Genomic DNA, 19546 nt, shown 5'->3' on the forward strand with positions numbered 1-19546 from the left:
GCCTTTTGACTGACCCAGAGCTCCTCTGTCTTGTCTGGATCAAGTTTTTATTTGTTTGCTTTCTTCTAGTCCATTACTGACAGTAGGCATTGGTGTAGTACAGAGATAGCTTCCTTGGATTTCGTGGAAAAGGAGAGGTAGAATTAAGTGTTATAAGCATAGCCGGTATCTGGAGTGTTAGAGCTGTACGGCATCACCAGGATGGCATCCAATTTCAAAACACAAAATCTCCCAGCAGTTTCATGTAGTTTTTAAATATTATGGGGGGAAAGCAGCCTTGAGAGAGACCTACAAGCCAATGTCCATGGTCTGTTAAATGCAAGGCCTGTGGGCCAAATCTAGCCCTCCGTGTAATTTTATGTGGCCCTCCAGGTGTTGGACTATAATTCCTGTATTCCTCATCATGAGACATGACTAGAGCTGGCGTGTGCTGTGATACAGTAAAATCTGGAAGGCTGCAGTTTGTTCTGTTTAGTCAAGATAGTGGGTTTTGAATTTAGATACAAAGCTTGTAGATATCTGATTTTAAAATATCCTTTAACCCTTCCCCAACATCAGATTAGTAAGTACTGTTGGGTTTCAATTCCCACTACCTTCATTATTTTATTATTATTATTATTATTATTATTATTATTATTATTATTATTATAAAAGTATGACAGAGCAAACAAGATAGATATGCTGGATTTCGTTTCACAAAATCACAAAATCAGCTGTGCTGGCGGTAGTGTAACTACCGGCAGGTCCAACCAAGCCAGAGAGGTCTCAGCTGAGGAGTAGAACTAAGAGCACCTAACCCATTAGCATTATGGAGAATCAAACCAAAACAAAGTCTATACTGGCTCGGTTGTCGCCCAGGATAAAAAGGACCGCGGTGGATGCTGCTGATTCTGGACATCCATCAACAAGTGGGCTACGGAATCAAAATACAAATGAACAGTCACAGAAATGGCAGAAATATACAATGCCAGAAAACCGCACAATAATAATAATAATAATAATAATAATAATAATAATAATAATAATAATAACAACCCCCTTTTTCTCTCCACATGGAGACTCAGAGTGGCTCACAACTAAAAGCATTACAATACAACTTAAAATATACAAATATTAAAACAGTATTAAATGTCATTAATATTAAAACAATTCAGGTTAAAACCATAAAAGCATATAAAATCACAGCAGCAAAGGCTTCTTTAAAAGCCTGTCTGAATAAATAGGTTTTAACCTGTCACTGGAAGGGCAGCAGGGAGGGGGCCATTCTGGCTTCCCTGGGAAGAATGGAGTTCCAGTTTTGAGGGGCAGCCACCAAGAAGTTCTGCTCTCTCTTTCCCACCAATCGAACTTGAGATGGAGGTGGGATCGAGAGAAAGGTCTCTCCTGGAGATCTCAGGTCTTGGGCAGGTTCGTACAAGGGGATGAAGTCGTCCAAATAGCCTGGACCTGAATCGTCCAAGGTTTTAAAGATTATAATAAGCACTTTGAATTGTGCCCGGTAACAAACTGGCAGCCAGTTGAGCTGCTGCAATAGGGGGGTTGTCTGTTCCCTGTAGCCAGCCCCAGTTAGCAACCTGGCTGTAGCTTTTTGGACCAACTGCAGTTTCTGAGCACTCTTCAGAGGCAGCCCCACATAGATGCGTAGAGTACAGTAATCCAGACAGGATATAACTAAGGCATGTACCACTGTGACCAGATCTGGCTTTTCAAGGAACGGGTGCAGTTGGTGAACAAGTTTTAATTGTTCAAAGGCCCTCCTGGGCAATGCCGACATCTGGGGATCCAGGTTCAGCGCCAAATCCAGGAGCACTCCCAAACTGCGGACCTGCCTTCAGGGGGAGTGTGACCTCATCCAGCACAAGCTGGATTCCTATTCCCTAATCTGCCTTCCAACGGACCAGGAGTACCTCTGTCTTCTCTAGATTAAGTTTCAATTTTATTTGCCCTCATCCAGTCCATTACTCCAATCTGTATGACAAATAATCAAAAGTGACAGGAATTGTCATTCAACAACATTTGGGAACCCAACCTGAGTAAAAACGAGAAAGCACTGATTGCCATGTAAAAATACATAGTTGACCCTCTGTATCCATGAATTCTCCATTCATTGATTCAATGGCCCTTTCAAGGCAGAGAACTGGTTGCTCTCTAGAACAGTGGTTCTCAGCCTGTGGGCCGTGGCCTACTGGTGGGCTGTGAGACCTAAAATAAGGTCCGTGGCTCTAGATTATTAAATATGGTTTTCTGTGGGTGAGCAGATGGCAATTACTGGATGGCATATTTCACTAGTTCTCAGATTATTAGTGAAAATCACAGATAATAGTAAATGCAATTCAAGGAATGACTGCTATAGAGTTGTACTGGAAGGCTTAGGAAATGAAACTGCAGATACCATTCCTGAAGATATGGGGAGCATACTGTATTTGGAATCTGCATTTCAGATATCATAGAATCCTTTAAAGGGGAAGGCCATTTTTCTTTAAATATATTAGCATTCTTTCCTCTCATAAAAATGTCATACATGTCAGTTTATTTGTGAAGATTGTACATCAACAGTAATTCAGCCTAATAAGACTAATTTGCAAGTATTTGTTTTCTCATACTTAGCAATCAAAATCTTGTAATAATAATTTACCATTATTTGGTATTTTTACAGCACACGAGGATTTAACAAGGAAGTTTGTGGTTAGCAATAAATCTTCATTTACATCCTACACTTCCCCCCAGAACTCCCACATTTTGCTCCATCACCTTGTATGTCTAATCATGTTCTAAGCATGTTCTATTTATACAGCAGCAGTTTCCCTCATACTTATCCTGGCTTCATATACAATTCTGAATGTGCCAATATTGTACAGTAAGTGTGATTTATGGAGTGCCATCATCTCACCTCCACTGTATTACTCTATATATTTATATGAGTGGGAAAGGGTGCCTCTTTACAGTCCCTAGTAAAACCACACATATAGCAAAGACATGGCTTTTAGAGTACATCTATGATGTACTCTAAGGAGAGGACACATGCATAGGTTTGCCCATCCAATCATCCTGGTAGGACTCCTGTGCTTAGGTAGAGTTGCTGGGTAAAAACCAAGACAGGACTCTTGTACCTGTAATAGTTGTGTAAAAGAGGAGATTCCAGTAGGTGTGGCGTATTACACAAGCTCTAGCTTCTTCTGTATAATTGACCTCTTTTAATTTTGTCATTGTATGCCATTTTAAGTGGCTTGGAAGACATCATAATAGTTGATGGAATGCCCCTTAAGGCCTTTGGCTCCATATTAGGAATGATTTCACCATTAAATAATTTCACCTATTGAATAACTATCTGTCATGAAGCTTGCCAACATGCAGGAGTTTCTCTGGAGAAAATAAGCAAACAACCACACAGAGAAACAGCTGGCAGAATTCTGGTCTCTGTTACCAGTCACTGAGGAGGCTCTCTCTATATGGCTTCCTTGACTCAAGACACAGGACAGATCTTATGCTAAAAGGAGAGCAGCCTATGTTCAGCAAGGGGGCGGAGAAGGGAAAGCAACAGCCGGGAAAGTAACAACCTTTGCAGAACAGGGAAGAAGGAATATTGCCTCCTAACCGCTCTTCTGATGCCCATGACCCAATGGTTGCTCCCAGGGAGGCTGGAATACCCTTGTCCTTGCATCATTAAGTTGAAATATTTTAAAACCATCAGGTTACTACAAACTAGGGTAGTTTTAATGTTGTGCAGGACTGTTTTTAAAAGATTTGTATAGAGAGCCAGCGTGGTATAGTGGTTTGAACATTGGATTAAAATCCTGGAGACTGAGGACCCATCCAGACAGTCACAAACTGCAGGACCTGTCTCGGTGAAACAACACCTCTGGTACTAAATTAATTCAGAACAAACAAGGGTTTCCTTGGATTCATTGACTGTTCTTTGCAGCCAGACACTTGCAGTATACCAGTGTCCTCTCCTGAAATTAATACAGTACATTATTCCATACTAGCTTTTTAAAATGTTCTTAATAGACACAGATAGGGGGCAGCATTGCTTTATTCATTACTAAAGAGCAGCAGAACTTGGGAAATCACATTTTGCCAGCAACATGCAGTGTAAATGCTGAGAAGTTGGACATTCACCCCATACCTCCCACTTATTGAAGTTTTTTTGTGTCAGGAGTGACTTGAGAAATTGCAAGTCGCTTCTGGAGTGAGAGAATTGGCTGTCTGCAAGGTCATTGCCCGGGGATGCCCAGATGTTTTACCATCCTGTGGGAGGCTTCTCTCATGTCCCTGCATGGGAAGCTGGAGCTGACAGATGGGACCTCACTCTGCTCCTCTGATTTGAATCACCGACTTTTCGGTCAGCAGTCCTGCTGGCACAAGGGTTTAACCCATTGCATCACCGGGAGCTTTTACAAATACTTTTGATCCACAATCATAATTTTATTTATTGTTCACTCTGAGGCAGAAGCTCTTTTCGATTGTCCACAATATCTATGCACAAGATCCAGTCCCCTATATTCTGTCCCATTCCCCCAACGTTTTATTATATAGTGAAATGTTTTACCTTCACATGTTAGCTACTGTTTCTTTGTTGCAGAAAGTGAGATCTGGCTTCTTCATTTCCTGCTCCATCAAAGTAATTCAAGGACACTCTCTTTCTACTCACTACCCAGTTAGGGAATTTTACAAGGAAGCATGTACAATTGCAGGAATGCTTTCCTTCCAGATTACTCCACAGCCCAGCATCCTCACTTTGAAGCAGGTATTCCCTCTTTCCCTCTGATGCCCAGTACCTATTCCATGCCTTCCAACATTTAACAGATGAAAACTGGGACACAAGTGGCAAGCAAAATCAATGTGTGGTCAAGGTGACAAAAGCTATTAATGAGGAAAAACAGACAAACTAGAACAGAGTGTTGCAGTGTGCTTTTGTCAGAATCTCCAGAAGAGGTCAACAGTCTGCCCCCTCCAATAGTAGTAGTAGTAGTAATTTATATCCTGCTTTATCTCTCTAAAAAGAAAACCACAGCTGCTAACAACACTAAAAACAATATTTATTTATTTGCAGTATTTATATTCTGCTCTTTTCACCTCAAAGGGGATCAGGGTGGATCACAGAACACACATATACAGCAAACATTTAATGCTGTCTATACATTGACAAAACAGACAATTGTACATAGATAGAGGTATATATAGGCTTTTTCCATCTTCAGCATCTTGGAGGTTTGTGCTCGGTACCAGTCCGGGGGGGGGGGTGTCGCTCCACCTCCCTGCCAAAGAGCTTTGTTTTAAAACTTGATCGAATTGCCTGCATTTTTTTGGCATTTTCCTTATGGGTACCTTAATACCTCCCCGCTTTTCAGCGGTACCTATTTCTCTACTCACATTTTGCTTTCAAACTGCTAGGTAGGCAGAAGCTGAGTTAAAGGCCAGGAGCTCACCCCGACCCAGACTTCAAACAGTTAACCTTTCAATTGGCAAGATTTACTGTAGCTGGTGGTTTACTGCACCTGCTGTGCCAAAGCCTGGCCCCAATACAACAATCCTCTGATCTCCTCCCCATCTAAAGGAAAAGTTAAGCATCTTGGGGCTGGCTCCGCCTTTTACCTGTGTGCCACAAGTCTCTGTTTTGCCTGGAAAAGGAAGATAGATACCTGCTGGAACAGAGACTCACGCCATGTACACCTTCTCAATAGCACCCTCACATTCAAGAAGCAGGAAACATCAAACTCGTGAATAATCGAAACTACAAATGTGAAACAGGCAAAAGTGGAGGGCCAGCTATATTGTTTACCCATCTTTATATTGGAGTGAATAACAAAACAGCTTAATAACAAACACTCAAATATATTTTAGACACCGTATTAACTGCATCCTACTGGCATACAGAACAAACTTGTAAGAAGTGCTGTTTGTGTGCTTTTAAATCATTTAGGCATATGTTTCATGTTGACACAAGCCAAGGTCTTGACTCAAGTGACATATCTGCGATAATGCCTGGGTTTTTGCACATGTGTGCACTGCTTACAGTCAGGGGCAGGGTATTCTAGGAAGCAATGTGTCGCTTGCTGTATTTGTTTATGTGTGATCATTGAGAGCCAGCATGGTGTAGTGGTTTGAGCTTTGGACTATGACTTGGGAGAAATTGAAACTGGCAGCTAAAAAAGCCAACGGGATTTTGGCCTGCATCAATAGAAATATAGTGTCTAGATCCGGGGAAGTCATGCTACCCCTCTTACTTACTTACTTACTTACTTACTTATGCGATCCCTCGTAGTTCGAGGATGAAGGTCCTCTGTCTTCGCTATCTTGGGGATAGATCCGTAGATGGCTGAAGAGACCTATTCTTGATCTGCATGTTCTATCCCTCTATTCTGGCTTGGTCAGGCCACACCTGGAATGCTATGTCCAATTCTAGGCACCGCAATTGAAGGGAGATGTTGACAAGCTGGAATGTGTCCAGAGGAGGGCAACTAAAATGATTAAGGGCATGGAGAACAAGCCCTATGAGGAGCAGCTTAAAGATCTGGGCATGTTTAGCCTGCAGAAGAGAAGGCTGAGAGAAGACATGATAGCCATGTATAAATATGTGAGGGGAAGTCATAGCGAGGAGGGAGCAGGCTTGTTTTATGCTGCTCTAGAGTCGAGGATGCGGAACAATGGGTTTAAACTACAGGAAAGGAGATTCCACCTGAACATCAGGAAGAACTTCCTCACTGTGAGAGCTGTGGAACTCTCTGCTCTGTGGTGGAGGCTCCATCTTTGGAGGCTTTTAAGCAAAGGCTGGATGGCCATCTGTCAGGGGTGTTTTTAATGTGATTTCCTGCTCTTGGCAGGGGGTTGGACTGGATGGCCCATGAGGTGTCTTCCAACTCTATGATTCTATGAAATTCCGCACAACCATAGAAATTCATTAGATGACCTTGAGCAAGCCACACTGGAGCCTCCGGTGGCGTAGTGGACTAAAGCCTCATGACTTGAAGGTTGGGTTGCTGACCTGAAAGCTGCCAGGTTCGAATCCCACCTGGGGAGAGTGCGGATGAGCTCCCTCTATCAGCTCCAGCTCCATGCGGTGACATGAGAGAAGTCTCCCACAAGGATGGTAAAAACATCAAAACATCCGGGCGTCCCCTAGGTAACGTCCTTGCAGACGGCCAATTCTCTCACAACAGAAGCGACTCAAGTTGCTCCTGACACGAAGAAAAAGAAAAAAAAAGCAAGCCACACTCTCTCCATCTAAGGGGAAGTCAAAAACACCTTTGAACAACTCTTGCCAAGAAAGCTTAAGCTTAAGCGGCTGAGGGGGGGAAAGGAAAGGGCCTGAGGCTGTTAGGAATAGTGGGAGTTGAAGTCCAAAGTTTGCCCTGCTCGGTTGCATTTGTTTCTTCCAGCATCTCTGTGTCAACTCTTAAACGGGGCTCCTTGCGGTACGCGCTTGCGGCCGGCAGGTGGCGCGGGCGGCTTGCTTTTTCCGGAGCCTCCTTCCTTCCTTCCTGCCTTCTTTCCTTGGGCGCCGTTGCGAGGAGGCAGCTCCCCGGACAGCTAAGCGGGGTCCTCTGGCGGTTGCCTGCTCGCTCGCTTACCTTGCTGCCTGCCTGCTGACACTTCCTGCGCGGCTCAGTCGGCGGAGGAGGCTCGCCGGGGATGTTGTGTCTCCCGCCGCCGCGCCTCCCCCACCGGCGACCGTTGAGGCGGCAGAGGCGGGCGGCGCATGGGCCCCGGAGGGAGGCTCCCCTTGCACCCGCGGCGGGCATGACCCGGGGCAGGTGAGAGCGGGGCGGATGGAGCCCTCGGAGAGCGGTGGCGGGGCTGCTGCTGCTGCCGCTGCCGCCTCCTCGTCCTCCGCCGCCTCCTTCACCTGCCCCAGCTCCCCGTCCTCGGCCAGCTCCGAGACCTCCTTGTGCCCCGAGCCGGAGAGAGCGCCCGCCTTGGGAAGGAGGCACAGCAAGAAGCGCTTCGGGCTCAAGATCTTCGGGAGAAGGTGAGCCCAAAGCCGAGCGGGAGCTGGCCATCTGCCGGGAGGGCTTTGCTTGTGCCTTCCACTCGCCACAGCTCCGCTTCAAAGCAGTTGTAAATTTGCAGGGTCTTTTTTAAAACATAGGGTGCACCTATGCCAGGAATTGGCAAACTTGGGTCCTCCAAGTGTTTTGGACTCCAACTCCCACAATTCCTAACAGCCGATAGGCTGTTAGGAATTGTGGGAGTTGAAGTCCAAAACACTTGGAGGACCCAAGTTTGCCCATGCTTGATCCACACTGAACGTCAGAGCATCTGTTTGACAGATATAGTTTGGCTTTTATGACCAGAATTACTGGGTTGCTGAGAGTTTTCCAGCCATGTTCCAGAAGCATTCTCTCCTGATGTTTCGCCTGCATCTATCGCAGGCATCCTCAGAGGTTGTAAGGTCTGTTGGAAACTAGACAGATGGGGTTTATATACAATGTGATGCGGCAGCTAAAAAAGCCAATGGGATTTTGGCCTGCATCAATAGGGGAATAACGTCTAGATCCAGGGAAGTCATGCTCCCCCTCTATTCTGCCTTGGTCAGACCACACCTGGAATACTGTGTCCAGTTTTGGGCACCGCAGATGAAGGGAGATGCTGACAAGCTGGAAAGCGTCCAGAGGAGGGCAACTAAAATGATTAAGGGTCTGGAGAACAAGCCCTATGAGGAGAGGCTTAAAGAGCTGGGCATGTTTAGCCTGCAGAAGAGAAGGCTGAGAGGAGACATGATAGCCATGTACAAATATGTGAGGGGAAGTCATAGGGAGGAGGGAGCAAGCTTATTTTCTGCTGCCCTGCAGACTAGGACACGGAACAATGGCTTCAAACTACAGGAAAGGAGATTCCACCTGAACATCAGGAAGAACTTCCTCACTGTGAGGGCTGTTCGGCAGTGGAACTCTCTCCCCCGGAATGTGGTGGAGGCACCTTCTTTGGAAGCTTTTAAGCAGAGGCTGGATGGCCATCTGTCGGGGGTGCTTTGAATGCGATTTCCTGCTTCTTAGCGGGGGGTTGGACTAGATGGCCCTTGAGGTCTCTTCCAACTCTACTATTCTATGATTCTATGATTCTATGATATATCAGTGGAAAGTCCAGAATGGGAGGAATAACTTGTGTCTGTTTGAGGCAAGTGTGAATGTTGCAACTGGCACTGCAGACTAACTCAACCAGAGAAGTCAGCCATAGCAGAGCACTTGATGAACCAACCTGGGCACGGCATATTATTTGATAACAATACTGACAACCCACCATGTCAGACTCACACAGAAAAGCCATTGAAATCCACAAGCATGTGGACAATTTCAACAGAAAGGAGGAAATTATGAAAATGAACAAAATCTGGCTACCAGTATTAAAAAAAAACTCTAAAAGCAGGACAGTGAATAAGTGCAACACTCTGAAAACAGGGGAATTCTAGACATGAATCGGCCAGCTAACACCTCCCAACAAAGGATTCCACCCAGGCAGGAAGTAGCCAGTCCTTGAAGCTGCGATGCCATTCAGTGCTAATCAAGGTGTCCAGTCGCTACATTAACACTTGTTTCAAGCAGAGAAGAGTTCTTTCTCCCACCCTGGACTTTTCATAGATATATAAACCCACTTACCTAGTTTCCAACAGACTTCACAGCCAGACGAAGCACCAGGAGAGAATGCTTCTAGAAGATGGCCATACAGCCCGGAAAACTCACAGCAATCCTATAGTTTCTCTTATCAGCAGGAGTAGTGTTCCTTCCTTTTTTAAAAATGGTTAAGAGCTTTCAGTGGCAGTCAAACTCCACTCTCCTCCAACTTGCAAATGTACCTGAAAATTTACTATTTTGGCCAAAAAAAAAAGCATTTAAAAAAAGTTAAGTTTCTTATGACATGATGGGGTCACAAAGGCAAAAGTTACATTGCCATTTTGCTCTCTAGGATGATACATCTCCTGTAATAATCCTCTATCATGTCTGAGGCCTCTGAGTGTTGAAGTCCAAACTATTTGGAGAGGAAAAAAGGACTTTCATTCTCCAAATATTTTGGACTTTGACACTCGAGAGCCTTGGCCAGCACCAGGGAAATGTAGTCCTCACTATTTGCCGAGCCAAAGATTTGCCAGCCAATCCTAGAGAGAACTAAAAGGTGGAGAAGTAGGTGCTGCAAGTCTGTTTTGCCAAACAGCAGAAGGGAGGGTCCCCAAAGCAAAAATCATATGCCGGAGTGTGAAGAGATGTCATCTATGTTTTCCTTCAGACTGTCCTTTTGAATATGTTGTTGTGCAGAGTGAGCCAAAAGTCACAAAGGGATTCCGTATTTAATCATTCTTCATTTATTTTTTTAAAATTCACAATGCCGTAGCATACAGAATATATAAGAAATACATTTACATTACATGTGAGAAATGAAATCTCGTGAACTGAATATTGTACATTTTTATTTTATTGTACCTCAGACCCCTTTGTGACCCCTTTGTAGTCCACCCTGTACATCATCAAGCCTTGGGGAATGGAGCAGGAAATAACGGTTACTCTAAAGGATTCACAATCTTGTATGTAATCACTACATGGCTTCTAAGCCAGTGGTAACAGATGTCGGGCTTGTGGGGCTTTATAATTTCATTGTTTTTTTTCCATGTAGAACTGGGTTAGGGGATAAATTGAAACACTTCTTTTCGTTGGTAGCTCTTTCACATGCGTACACAGGCCTGGCATTGTTGGTTATTTGCAATAGGAAGACTTGTGATATTGTCTTGTCTGGGTGTATTTCACAAATTTACTCAAGAACTCAAAAGTATATCAACGTGAAGAAAAGCAGGAAGTTCTCACGGAGCCCACAAAGGCCATGTGTTGCTTTTGGGACTGTTTTGCCAGCTACTATGTGGCTACTGACACATCACGTTAACACTGGATTCTTCCACCTTAGGATTCCTAGAAGAAAAAGAGAACGAAGGGGCTTATAATTGTTTAATACAGAGGTGGGAGTCATCACCCATCTCGTGTAGCCAGCATAGGCAATGATGACGAATGCTGGGAGTTGTAGTAAAGCAACATCTAGGCAGCCGTATAGTTCCCGCCCTTTTTAATATAATTCTGTAGTATAGGAAATTTCTGCACGTGAAGCTTGGATGACCAGCCATAATATGATTATCCCTTCATGTTTGCGCTTTTGACTTTTGCAGATTTGATTCTTCACTCATTTTTAAATGTCATGTCTGGGAATCTCTGGGCCTTCCAGTTTGATTTTGTGGTCAACTTTCTATGATCATTCTGAAGTTTCCAGAGAGAATACCTTTTTCATGTGGTCATTCGGTTCTTGGTCCAAACACAAACTGGACAATTCCAGTAGAAGTTGGAAGGCTAGGATTGCCGCAGCTGCAGCATACTAGTTGACATGCAAGCCACTCAGCATTGTCACACCAAAATCCCTGTTTCTAGAGCTTTCAGGACCCAGAGTGCTGAAGGCATTCCACATTACCTGAATCCAGTTTTGTATTTGTAGCCCAGTGCTGGGCATCTGCTGACAAGCCTCTAGGGTGAATTTTAATAAGCATGAATTGTTATTTGTTTTCACTGAAGAAATCCTAATTTTGCTTCACCTAGGCAATTAGAGTTTATTTATTTACAATATTTCTACCCCTCTCTATCTCACCCTGAAGGGGACCCAAGCTGCTTACAGTTTTCGCAATCATTCAAAGCCATATTGCAATACACGTATAAAATACAACACATTAAAAATTAAAATCAAAATCGGATAAAACATAGAAATACAATTAAGACTGTTAAAACATAGCACCTAGTCCCGCAGTCGTCATTCATGTTGCTACATGTTGATTCCATATTGCACTGTGGTTTATTATGCTCCCCAAACGCCTAGTTCCATGGCCAGGTCTTAACTTTTTTCTTGAAGACCAGGAGGGAGGGGGCCTAGCTAACATCGCTGGGAAGGGAGTTTCATAGTTGAGGAGCCACCACTGAGAAGGCCCTGTCTCTCGTCCCCACCAGTCAAATGAGGTGGGCCGAGAGCAGGGCATCCCCGGCGGATCTTAATGCTCAAGCTGGTTCATAGGGGGAGAGTTCAAATGGACAGCCCATAGAGTTCAGATGGACAGCCCATAATAGCCTTTATCTGCTTGTTCCATGCCAATCCTAGTTTTTGAAGGGTGTTTGAACAGCCCTATAAGAAGTAAGAAAACCCAATTCTCTATTTTAAATTGCATTGCTAAGCATATGGTAATCTGCCATCTGCATTTGTTTTAGTGATTTAGTCTGCCATCTCTGTATTGGGACCAAGTTTAGCTATAGGTCTTATAATTATACCACCTGACCTAATTTTTAGACTTTTCTCATCTTTACCTTTACCTTCTACTTTCTTTACCACCTATCGGAGGAGGAGTTTGGTTAATTACAAAGCACTCCTGTGACATTTTGGTTGGTTTTAGTAAAAGTACAGTTGTCCCTCTATCTTAAAGAGCTGGGCATGTTTAGGCTGCAGAAGAGAAGGCTGAGAGAAGACATGATAGCCATGTATCAAGATGTGAGGGGAAGTCATAGGGAGGAGGGAGCAACTTGTTTTCTGCTGCCCTGGAGACTAGGACATGTAACAATGGCTTCAAACTGCAGGAAAGGAGATTCCACCTGAACATTAAGAAGAACTTCCTCACTGTAAGAGCTGTTCAGCAGTGGAACTCTCTGCCCCGGAGTGTGGTGGAGGCTCCTTCTTTGGAGTCTTTTAAGCAGAGGCAGGATGGCCATCTGTCAGGGGTGCTTTGAATGAGATTTTCCTGCCTCTTGGCAGGGGGTTGGACTGGATGGCCCATGAGGTCTCTTCTAACTCTGATTCTATATCTATAGGGTTCAGTCATCCATGGCTTAAAAAATACCAAAAAATGTCCAGTCTTCTGGTTGTGATTATACCTGCTCAGATATATTCCATGATATTAGCTTTTATTCTGCAAGTACCAAAGCTCAATGCATATATAAAAATATTCTTCAGGACATGACTCTGAAAATCTGGATCTACTGCATCCATAACTTGATCTATTGCTGATTTTATTTATTTATTTATTTATTTCCAGCATTTATACCCTGCCCTTCTCACCCGGGGGGACTCAGGGCGGCTTACAACAGTTGGCAACATTTAATGCCAAGAACATAATAATAAAACAAAAAACAGTACATATAAACAATTAAAACTATAAAAAATACTTCATTAAAATACATTATAACTATTAAAACATATGTAAATTAGATCAATTTGTCTAAAAACCTCATGCTTCAGCCTTCAATCGGACCATGTCGACATTATCGGATTACTCATTAAAAGCTTGTGCACACAGCCATGTTTTCACAGCCTTTCTGAAACCCAGAAGAGTTGGGGCTTGTTGGATATTTGTGGGGAGGGTGTTCCACAACTGGGGAGCCACCACCGACAAGGCCTTGTCCCTCGTTCCCACCAGCCGCGCCTGATTTTCTATTTCCTTCAAGTTGTTTCTATAGAAAGGCACTGCACTGGCTGAGTGGATTGAAGGTCAAATATTTGGATGAGTATAAACTACAAATCCAGAGCACCCCTTATTCAGAAATCCAAAATACTCCAAAATCTAAAATCATTCACAAAAATGTCTGCGATAGCGACACCTGTGCTTTCATGCACAGAATTATTATTTTGTAAAATTGCCTTCAGGCTATATGTATAAGAAACATAAATCAGTTTCGTGTTTTGACTCCAAGTTATCCTGTTTTATGCAAATATAAGAAGGTATTCCAGAATCTAAACACTTCTGGTTCCAAGCATTTCAGATAAGGGGTACTCAACCCGTAGATTTTTATTTTATTGCAGAACAATGGAAATCTAGTATAAGTAAAGAAAGAATACTGAATACATTCTGCAGAATCCGATAGAGTGGTTCCATTAATTATGGGATTTATGCAGAATATTTATCAGGACTTTGATTCAAGAGAACATTTTCCTTTTCTCCTTTTCCTGTGGCAAGTATTGAACCCTCTTATCCTTGCAGCAGATCTGATTATTTCACAAAGCTGAGAAAAACCAGGACGCTCATAATGTCAGGAACACAGACAGCAGTATTGATGAATCATTGTGGTTGGGACTGGAGTTCCTCTAGAGTTAATGTGACACTCCTACTAAGGGGTACTGCTTGTTAATGAATGGACATCTCTTCTTTGTTGCCCTTGCAGTTCTAACTTTTATACAACCAATTAGAGCTTAGGTTTTAACACTTTGCTTTGTACAGAATTTTAAAACTGTTTGGATAAATTTGATACGTTAGTGTTGGCTGGGAAAGGCAACACATTAAATTATTATTATTATTACTTCATTTTTATCCCACTTTTCTCTCATGGGTGGGACTCAAAACAGCATACAATAGTTAAAAAACAGAAATTACAAAAATACTGCAAGGATGGGCAGTTTGTAGGTGACTTTAGGCGTTTGGGGGATGGCACCAGATTCCATCAGATCTTGGAACCCGGAAAAGTTAGCCCTGGTTAGGGTTAGTATTTGGATGGAAGACCACCATGTGCTGTAGGCTACCTTTCAGAGGAAGGAACTAGGAAAACCAGCCTGGAGTATTCCTTGCTTTAAAAAATGCATGAAATTCATGGGTTCACTGTAAATCAACAGACAACTTGAAGGCACATACACCTAGCCCAAATGTCTTACAGCCAATTCACACTTTATTTCTACAGATGAGAAAACAATTCACACTTTATATCTACAAGGGAGTGTGAACTGGTGTTGCCACAGCATCACATTTCAGAAGGCCCAAATTTGTCTATATATATTTTTTTATCTCCTCAGTGCTTAGAGACAGCATTTTAGCCATTACAGTGTCACTGTGCTGACCACAAGTGCTAGGTTGAGTGTAAATTGCTTTGGGGAAGGCAGGTGAAGAGACAATTGAATGTCAAGTGAAGTGGATATACTAAATGCAACTAAAATCCTGTTGATGTTTCCTTTCAGGAATGTGCAATTTACTCTTAACTATAGAGATATGCAACCAAAAAACTGGATATTATTGTCTATAAAGACTTTTACTTTCACAGTAACTCATTTTAATGTGTCTTCTACTTTTAAAAAGGCATCTCTTCTTTTACACGTTTGGTTCTAAATTATAAGTTTGGAGCCAATATTGCTTTAGCCTAATGGAAGGGAGATTGGGGAAAGTGACATGAAATATTGGTCAGGGCTCAGAAAAGTTACTTTTTTGGCCTGATCTGCCAAATTTCCCAGCCTGCATGACCTGTGGTTGTGCTGGCTGGGGGCTTCTAGGAGTAGTAGTACAAAATAAGCTCTGCTGATTATTGGTCTCCTTTCAGTATTTTTGTTTGCTAAATCAACTGCAGATACTCGAGATACTTGGTAGGCTGGGATCCTTTATCCATGGAGAAGAAAAATAAGCTGAATTAGTGTTTCACGGTTGTGTGGCCCAAGTATAGTGTCACTGCACCAAAGGAGTTCCTCAGTGTGGAATGCTGTTGGTGTAGACTGGAAGCAAGCTGTAATTTCAGCCTCAGATGATGTAATTAGAAGCCAGAAAACAGCGCTCTAGTATCTGATTAGTCTGTCAGTGATATGTTATGGCAAATGACTGGGCTAAGTAGAAAGTTGTGGTGGCTGTTGGCTAATATTTGTGTGTTATCTTATTTGTTGATTTTTAAGGACAAGTTGCATTGAATTTGCCATTGCGACATGTGAGAAGACTGTCCAAAATACACTGTATTGAATCTACGTATCAGGAGGCTGGGACTGCAGTGTCTCTGTTGTTATTGTGGGGCCTATGGTCATTTTACTTGTTCCTCTGTTTCTAGCTTGGATAATATACAGCCAGCCCTCCACATTTGCTTCAGTTAGGGCAGTAGTTCCTGACTTGTGGGTCACAGCCCACTGGTGGGCCATGAGACCTAAGGTCTGTGAGACATGCAGGGAAAATCAGCTCTATATTATTAAATGTGGTTTTCTGTGGGTGAGCAGACTACTGGATGGCATATGTTCTGTATCAGAAACTAGAAATGAAGTGGTCTATCCAATACAATTTTCTGAATCAGCACCCCAAATAACCAAATCGAATCTAAAGTTGACCAAAAATTGATTTGAAACCCTTTTGGTACTAATGTTGGAGAGTAGTCCCTGGTCAAAGTGATCCCTGGTCAAAGTTGTTCTCGGTCAAGTGGTCCCTGGTCAAAAAAAGGTTGGAAACTACTGAGTTAGGGGCACAGGATCCCTGTAAATGTGAAAAAGTGCAAATAAAGAACTCACTGTTCTTTTTCACTCCGAGAGCACCTCCCTAGGAATTCTAAGTCTTCCAACACAACTCTATGGTTATCTTAGACCAGAAGCTGGATGTAGAATTTTACTAGAAGACCTAGAGATTCCTAGAGAGATGTTGTCTCTAGGAAGCTCTAGGAAGTTGGCCATAGAGTCACAATAGATGACTTAAAGATTTCTCGAGATAACACTTTAAATCAAATCTGTCTATAATCAAATACGCATAAGTCAAAACTGTAAATATGGAGGGCAACTGTATCTAATTCTGATAAGTATTTATCTTTAAGCATAGTAAATTGCCCTAGGTGTCTCTGGATTCTAAGATTAAGGCAAACAATATAATTCCTAAATGATCCCGTGATTGCCCGTGGAGGAAATGACACATCAGTGACGTGCTGGAAGGGCATGTATGTTTGTTGCTTTCATTAGGCATTGCTTATCTTTGTATAGTTAGAGGCATGCTAATGAGACCCACTGAGTCATGAAGGAAAAACTGATGTGAAATTATCTGAAATGAAGCCAACGTTCCCTTATTTGTGCTGTTTCACTTAAATAACTTTGTAGATGACATAGCTTTGGTCTCGTTAATCCCCAGGAAAGGCAGTGTTTTCTATAACCAATGAATAAGGAATCACCTGTCAAACCTGCCTTTAGAGGGTTTGGCTTTTGCCTAAGTGCTGCTGTTCTTTCCCCTTCAACACGAAACGTTTCTGTGATCCTCATCCGGTGAGGGAGATTACTGCTGTTATCCTCAACAGGTATCACCCATGTTCTCCTGTAGCGAGGAGTCCCATGCCCCTTTGTAAGTCTTTTACCTACATCAGAGTTGACCATCATAGTAATAAGCAGGACAAACCCTTCCTGAGGGACACAGATTTTCCCCCATCACCACACTAAAATAATCGTGGTCATAAAATTCATCCTATGGTTATGGACCTCACATCTTTGTGCCAAAGCTCCAAAGATGGTTGATTGCTGTTTTTTTGTTTTGTTTGGTTTTTTGTTTTTTTGGTCTCATTTGTTTAAACAGTTGTCTGACAGTCAGGACAAGGATCAGGTTCTGAAGTCTAGCTCTGACTTCAGAGGAATATGTGTGTATTCCAGTCAAGGGGGTCAGTTTTTGCTCTTTGCCCTCTTTTGAAACCTTTAATGGAATGAACATAGAGGTCATTGTACCTGGTAGGGCAGAAGCTGGAAAATAAGTCAACATATCAGTACTTCTCTTTGCTCTTTTTTGTAGTACAGTTGCTGTTGTCCTTCAATACATCTGTTCACACCTTCCTTCGGGAAGATTACTGTTACTATCATATGGGGCTGTATAGGTCTTTGATGGGGAACAGGGCCCACATAGAAAAAAAAACTGGGTAGAATAATCATTTCCTGTGGTAATGGATCAGAGGACACTTGCTATCTTGAAAAAGTATGAGTAAGGAGGAGCAGTTGAGGGTTATCCAAGATGTTGATCATAAGCTAGAAATAAAGACACTGTGTATTTTTGCCTAAGTAGATATAGTGGGTGCTCTTAGTTGAAAATGTATCTTGCCTTACCCTGCATGTCATTCAGCCCTTGGCTTTAAAGCAATACTTGTATGATTCAGCCCTTTAAATCATGGGATGATCCAAGGAATCATGAGACATGAAAGTGTTTTGCAGATCTATCTTTACATTCTAGTAACACTTTTTTGAGCACAGTTTGATCATTTCCACAGTTCTGTAACCACGAGCAGAGAGCTAGCTTGTGTCTTTTTTTTCTTGGACTTCAAGCTTTTAATAAATAAATAAGTCATGTTAATTTTAGTGGTTTTACAATTAGAGCAAGTTCTAACTTAGGTGCCGAATTTAGGTCCTGCTTACTCATTCTGGAGGCTATTTTGGTTCTTATGAGTTACTATAATAGGGAATTGTAGAAAAAGAAAGGTCACCTTTGATGTTTTTAAAGCAGTGAGTGGTAGTTCTATTTCACTATATGTCAAATGTCAATCAGTACTCAAGTGAGGACCTATCATTTAGCAATATCCATGCACATCTAAATATTTTTGGTTAAAGGATAATTGATTTGTCTACTGAAATTCTGAAATTTTAGTGCTAATGTTTTATCCATCTCTAGAATAGAATGGGGTGGATTTGGTGAACGAGCATATAGGAGTTCTTCAAAGCACAGAAGAGCTCCTTAGATTATAATGCCCAGAGTTCCCTAGGCATGATGATCATGCTGGTTGGACCATTGTGCAGGTTATAGCTCAAAAAAAGTAATTTTCCCAAGCTCTGGTTACTAGGCTTGAATCATTCTAGCAGTGCCAGCATTCACCAAGATTACTTTGTTGGCAAGGTGGATTGTTTTCACTTAAGCAAAAAAAGAAAAAAAAGAGGCTTCATTGATGTGGTCAAATTTAATAACTGGCTATGCTCACTTGCATGATTTGATGTTTTGGAGAAAATCTAGGGATGCTGTTTCATTTGCTGGAGGACGGAGGGGGAAGACATTGGGTGTGAATGCCATAAAAGGACAGTACATTTGAGGTATTGTAACAGATAGTTTACCCTTGCATGTTTGACTGGCTGTTGACTTGAGGGACGATGAGTTGGTGGGTAATACACAGCTGCTGTTCCAATAGTAAGCTTTTCCACTAACACTCACCCAGGGCACAGGTTGAGTTCAGCTGTATATTGACTATAGAACATGGTATTATTCTTGTATATCCATGCCAGTTGGCTGGCAATTATAAAAATTAATAGACTGGAATGGTAGTAGACTTTATCTGTGCCTCATTTTGTGAGTACTACCTCTTGGACACTTAAAATGTACTTAAGTAAGGTATGGAAACACTCTACTTTAGATGCTGTAAGCATTCCAGTCATGTTCATTTCGACAATTGATACACATAGAACTTCAACAGAGTTCCAAAAAGTTATCTTTTTGGATTGCAACTCCAAAAAAAACCCCAGCTATGGCAAAAAATGAAAACATTTTCAACCTCTGAATTTGAACATGTGTATGTATGGCGCTCTGTATGCAACCACTGTTTTGTGCCTCTTCCTGTTGGGAACTGTGTCCTAAATCCAGGTAATAGTCCCAGTTAGAGTAAACCAACTGAGTCCACGAAACTTAAAAAATCATGTTAATTCGGTGAGTCCTTCATTGAGACCATAGTCATGCTTTTTACTTTTCTGCTCCTCTTATCTTTTCTGACATTTTTTAAAAAACTCCATCCTTCTTGAGAATTAATCTGTAAATTCATTAGATTTAAGTGTTTACCTTAAAAGGGCTCCACAAATTATTCAATCAGTAGTT

At 42.3% G+C, this 19546-nt stretch overlaps 1 protein-coding gene across 4 annotated transcripts in view; it reads left to right on the plus strand.

Moving 5' to 3' along the window:
* The window catches only part of dgkz (diacylglycerol kinase zeta), a 186108-nt gene that overhangs the window by 43838 nt on the left and 122724 nt on the right, over positions 1-19546 (plus strand). Inside the window, exon 1 of one of the 4 annotated variants that reach the window (XM_062967947.1) lies at positions 7459-7969. The exons of 2 other annotated variants lie outside the window; for them this stretch is intronic. In XM_062967947.1, coding sequence (XP_062824017.1) covers positions 7770-7969 — 200 coding nt within the window. In that variant the 5' untranslated portion in view covers positions 7459-7769. Of the gene's footprint in view, positions 1-7458; positions 7970-19546 lie in introns of those variants that run through there. One more of the 4 variants, XM_062967949.1, reaches the window with a different exon arrangement.

This window comes from Anolis carolinensis, chromosome 1 (assembly GCF_035594765.1).
Source record: "Anolis carolinensis isolate JA03-04 chromosome 1, rAnoCar3.1.pri, whole genome shotgun sequence".
In the NCBI taxonomy this organism is placed as follows: domain Eukaryota; kingdom Metazoa; phylum Chordata; class Lepidosauria; order Squamata; family Dactyloidae; genus Anolis; species Anolis carolinensis.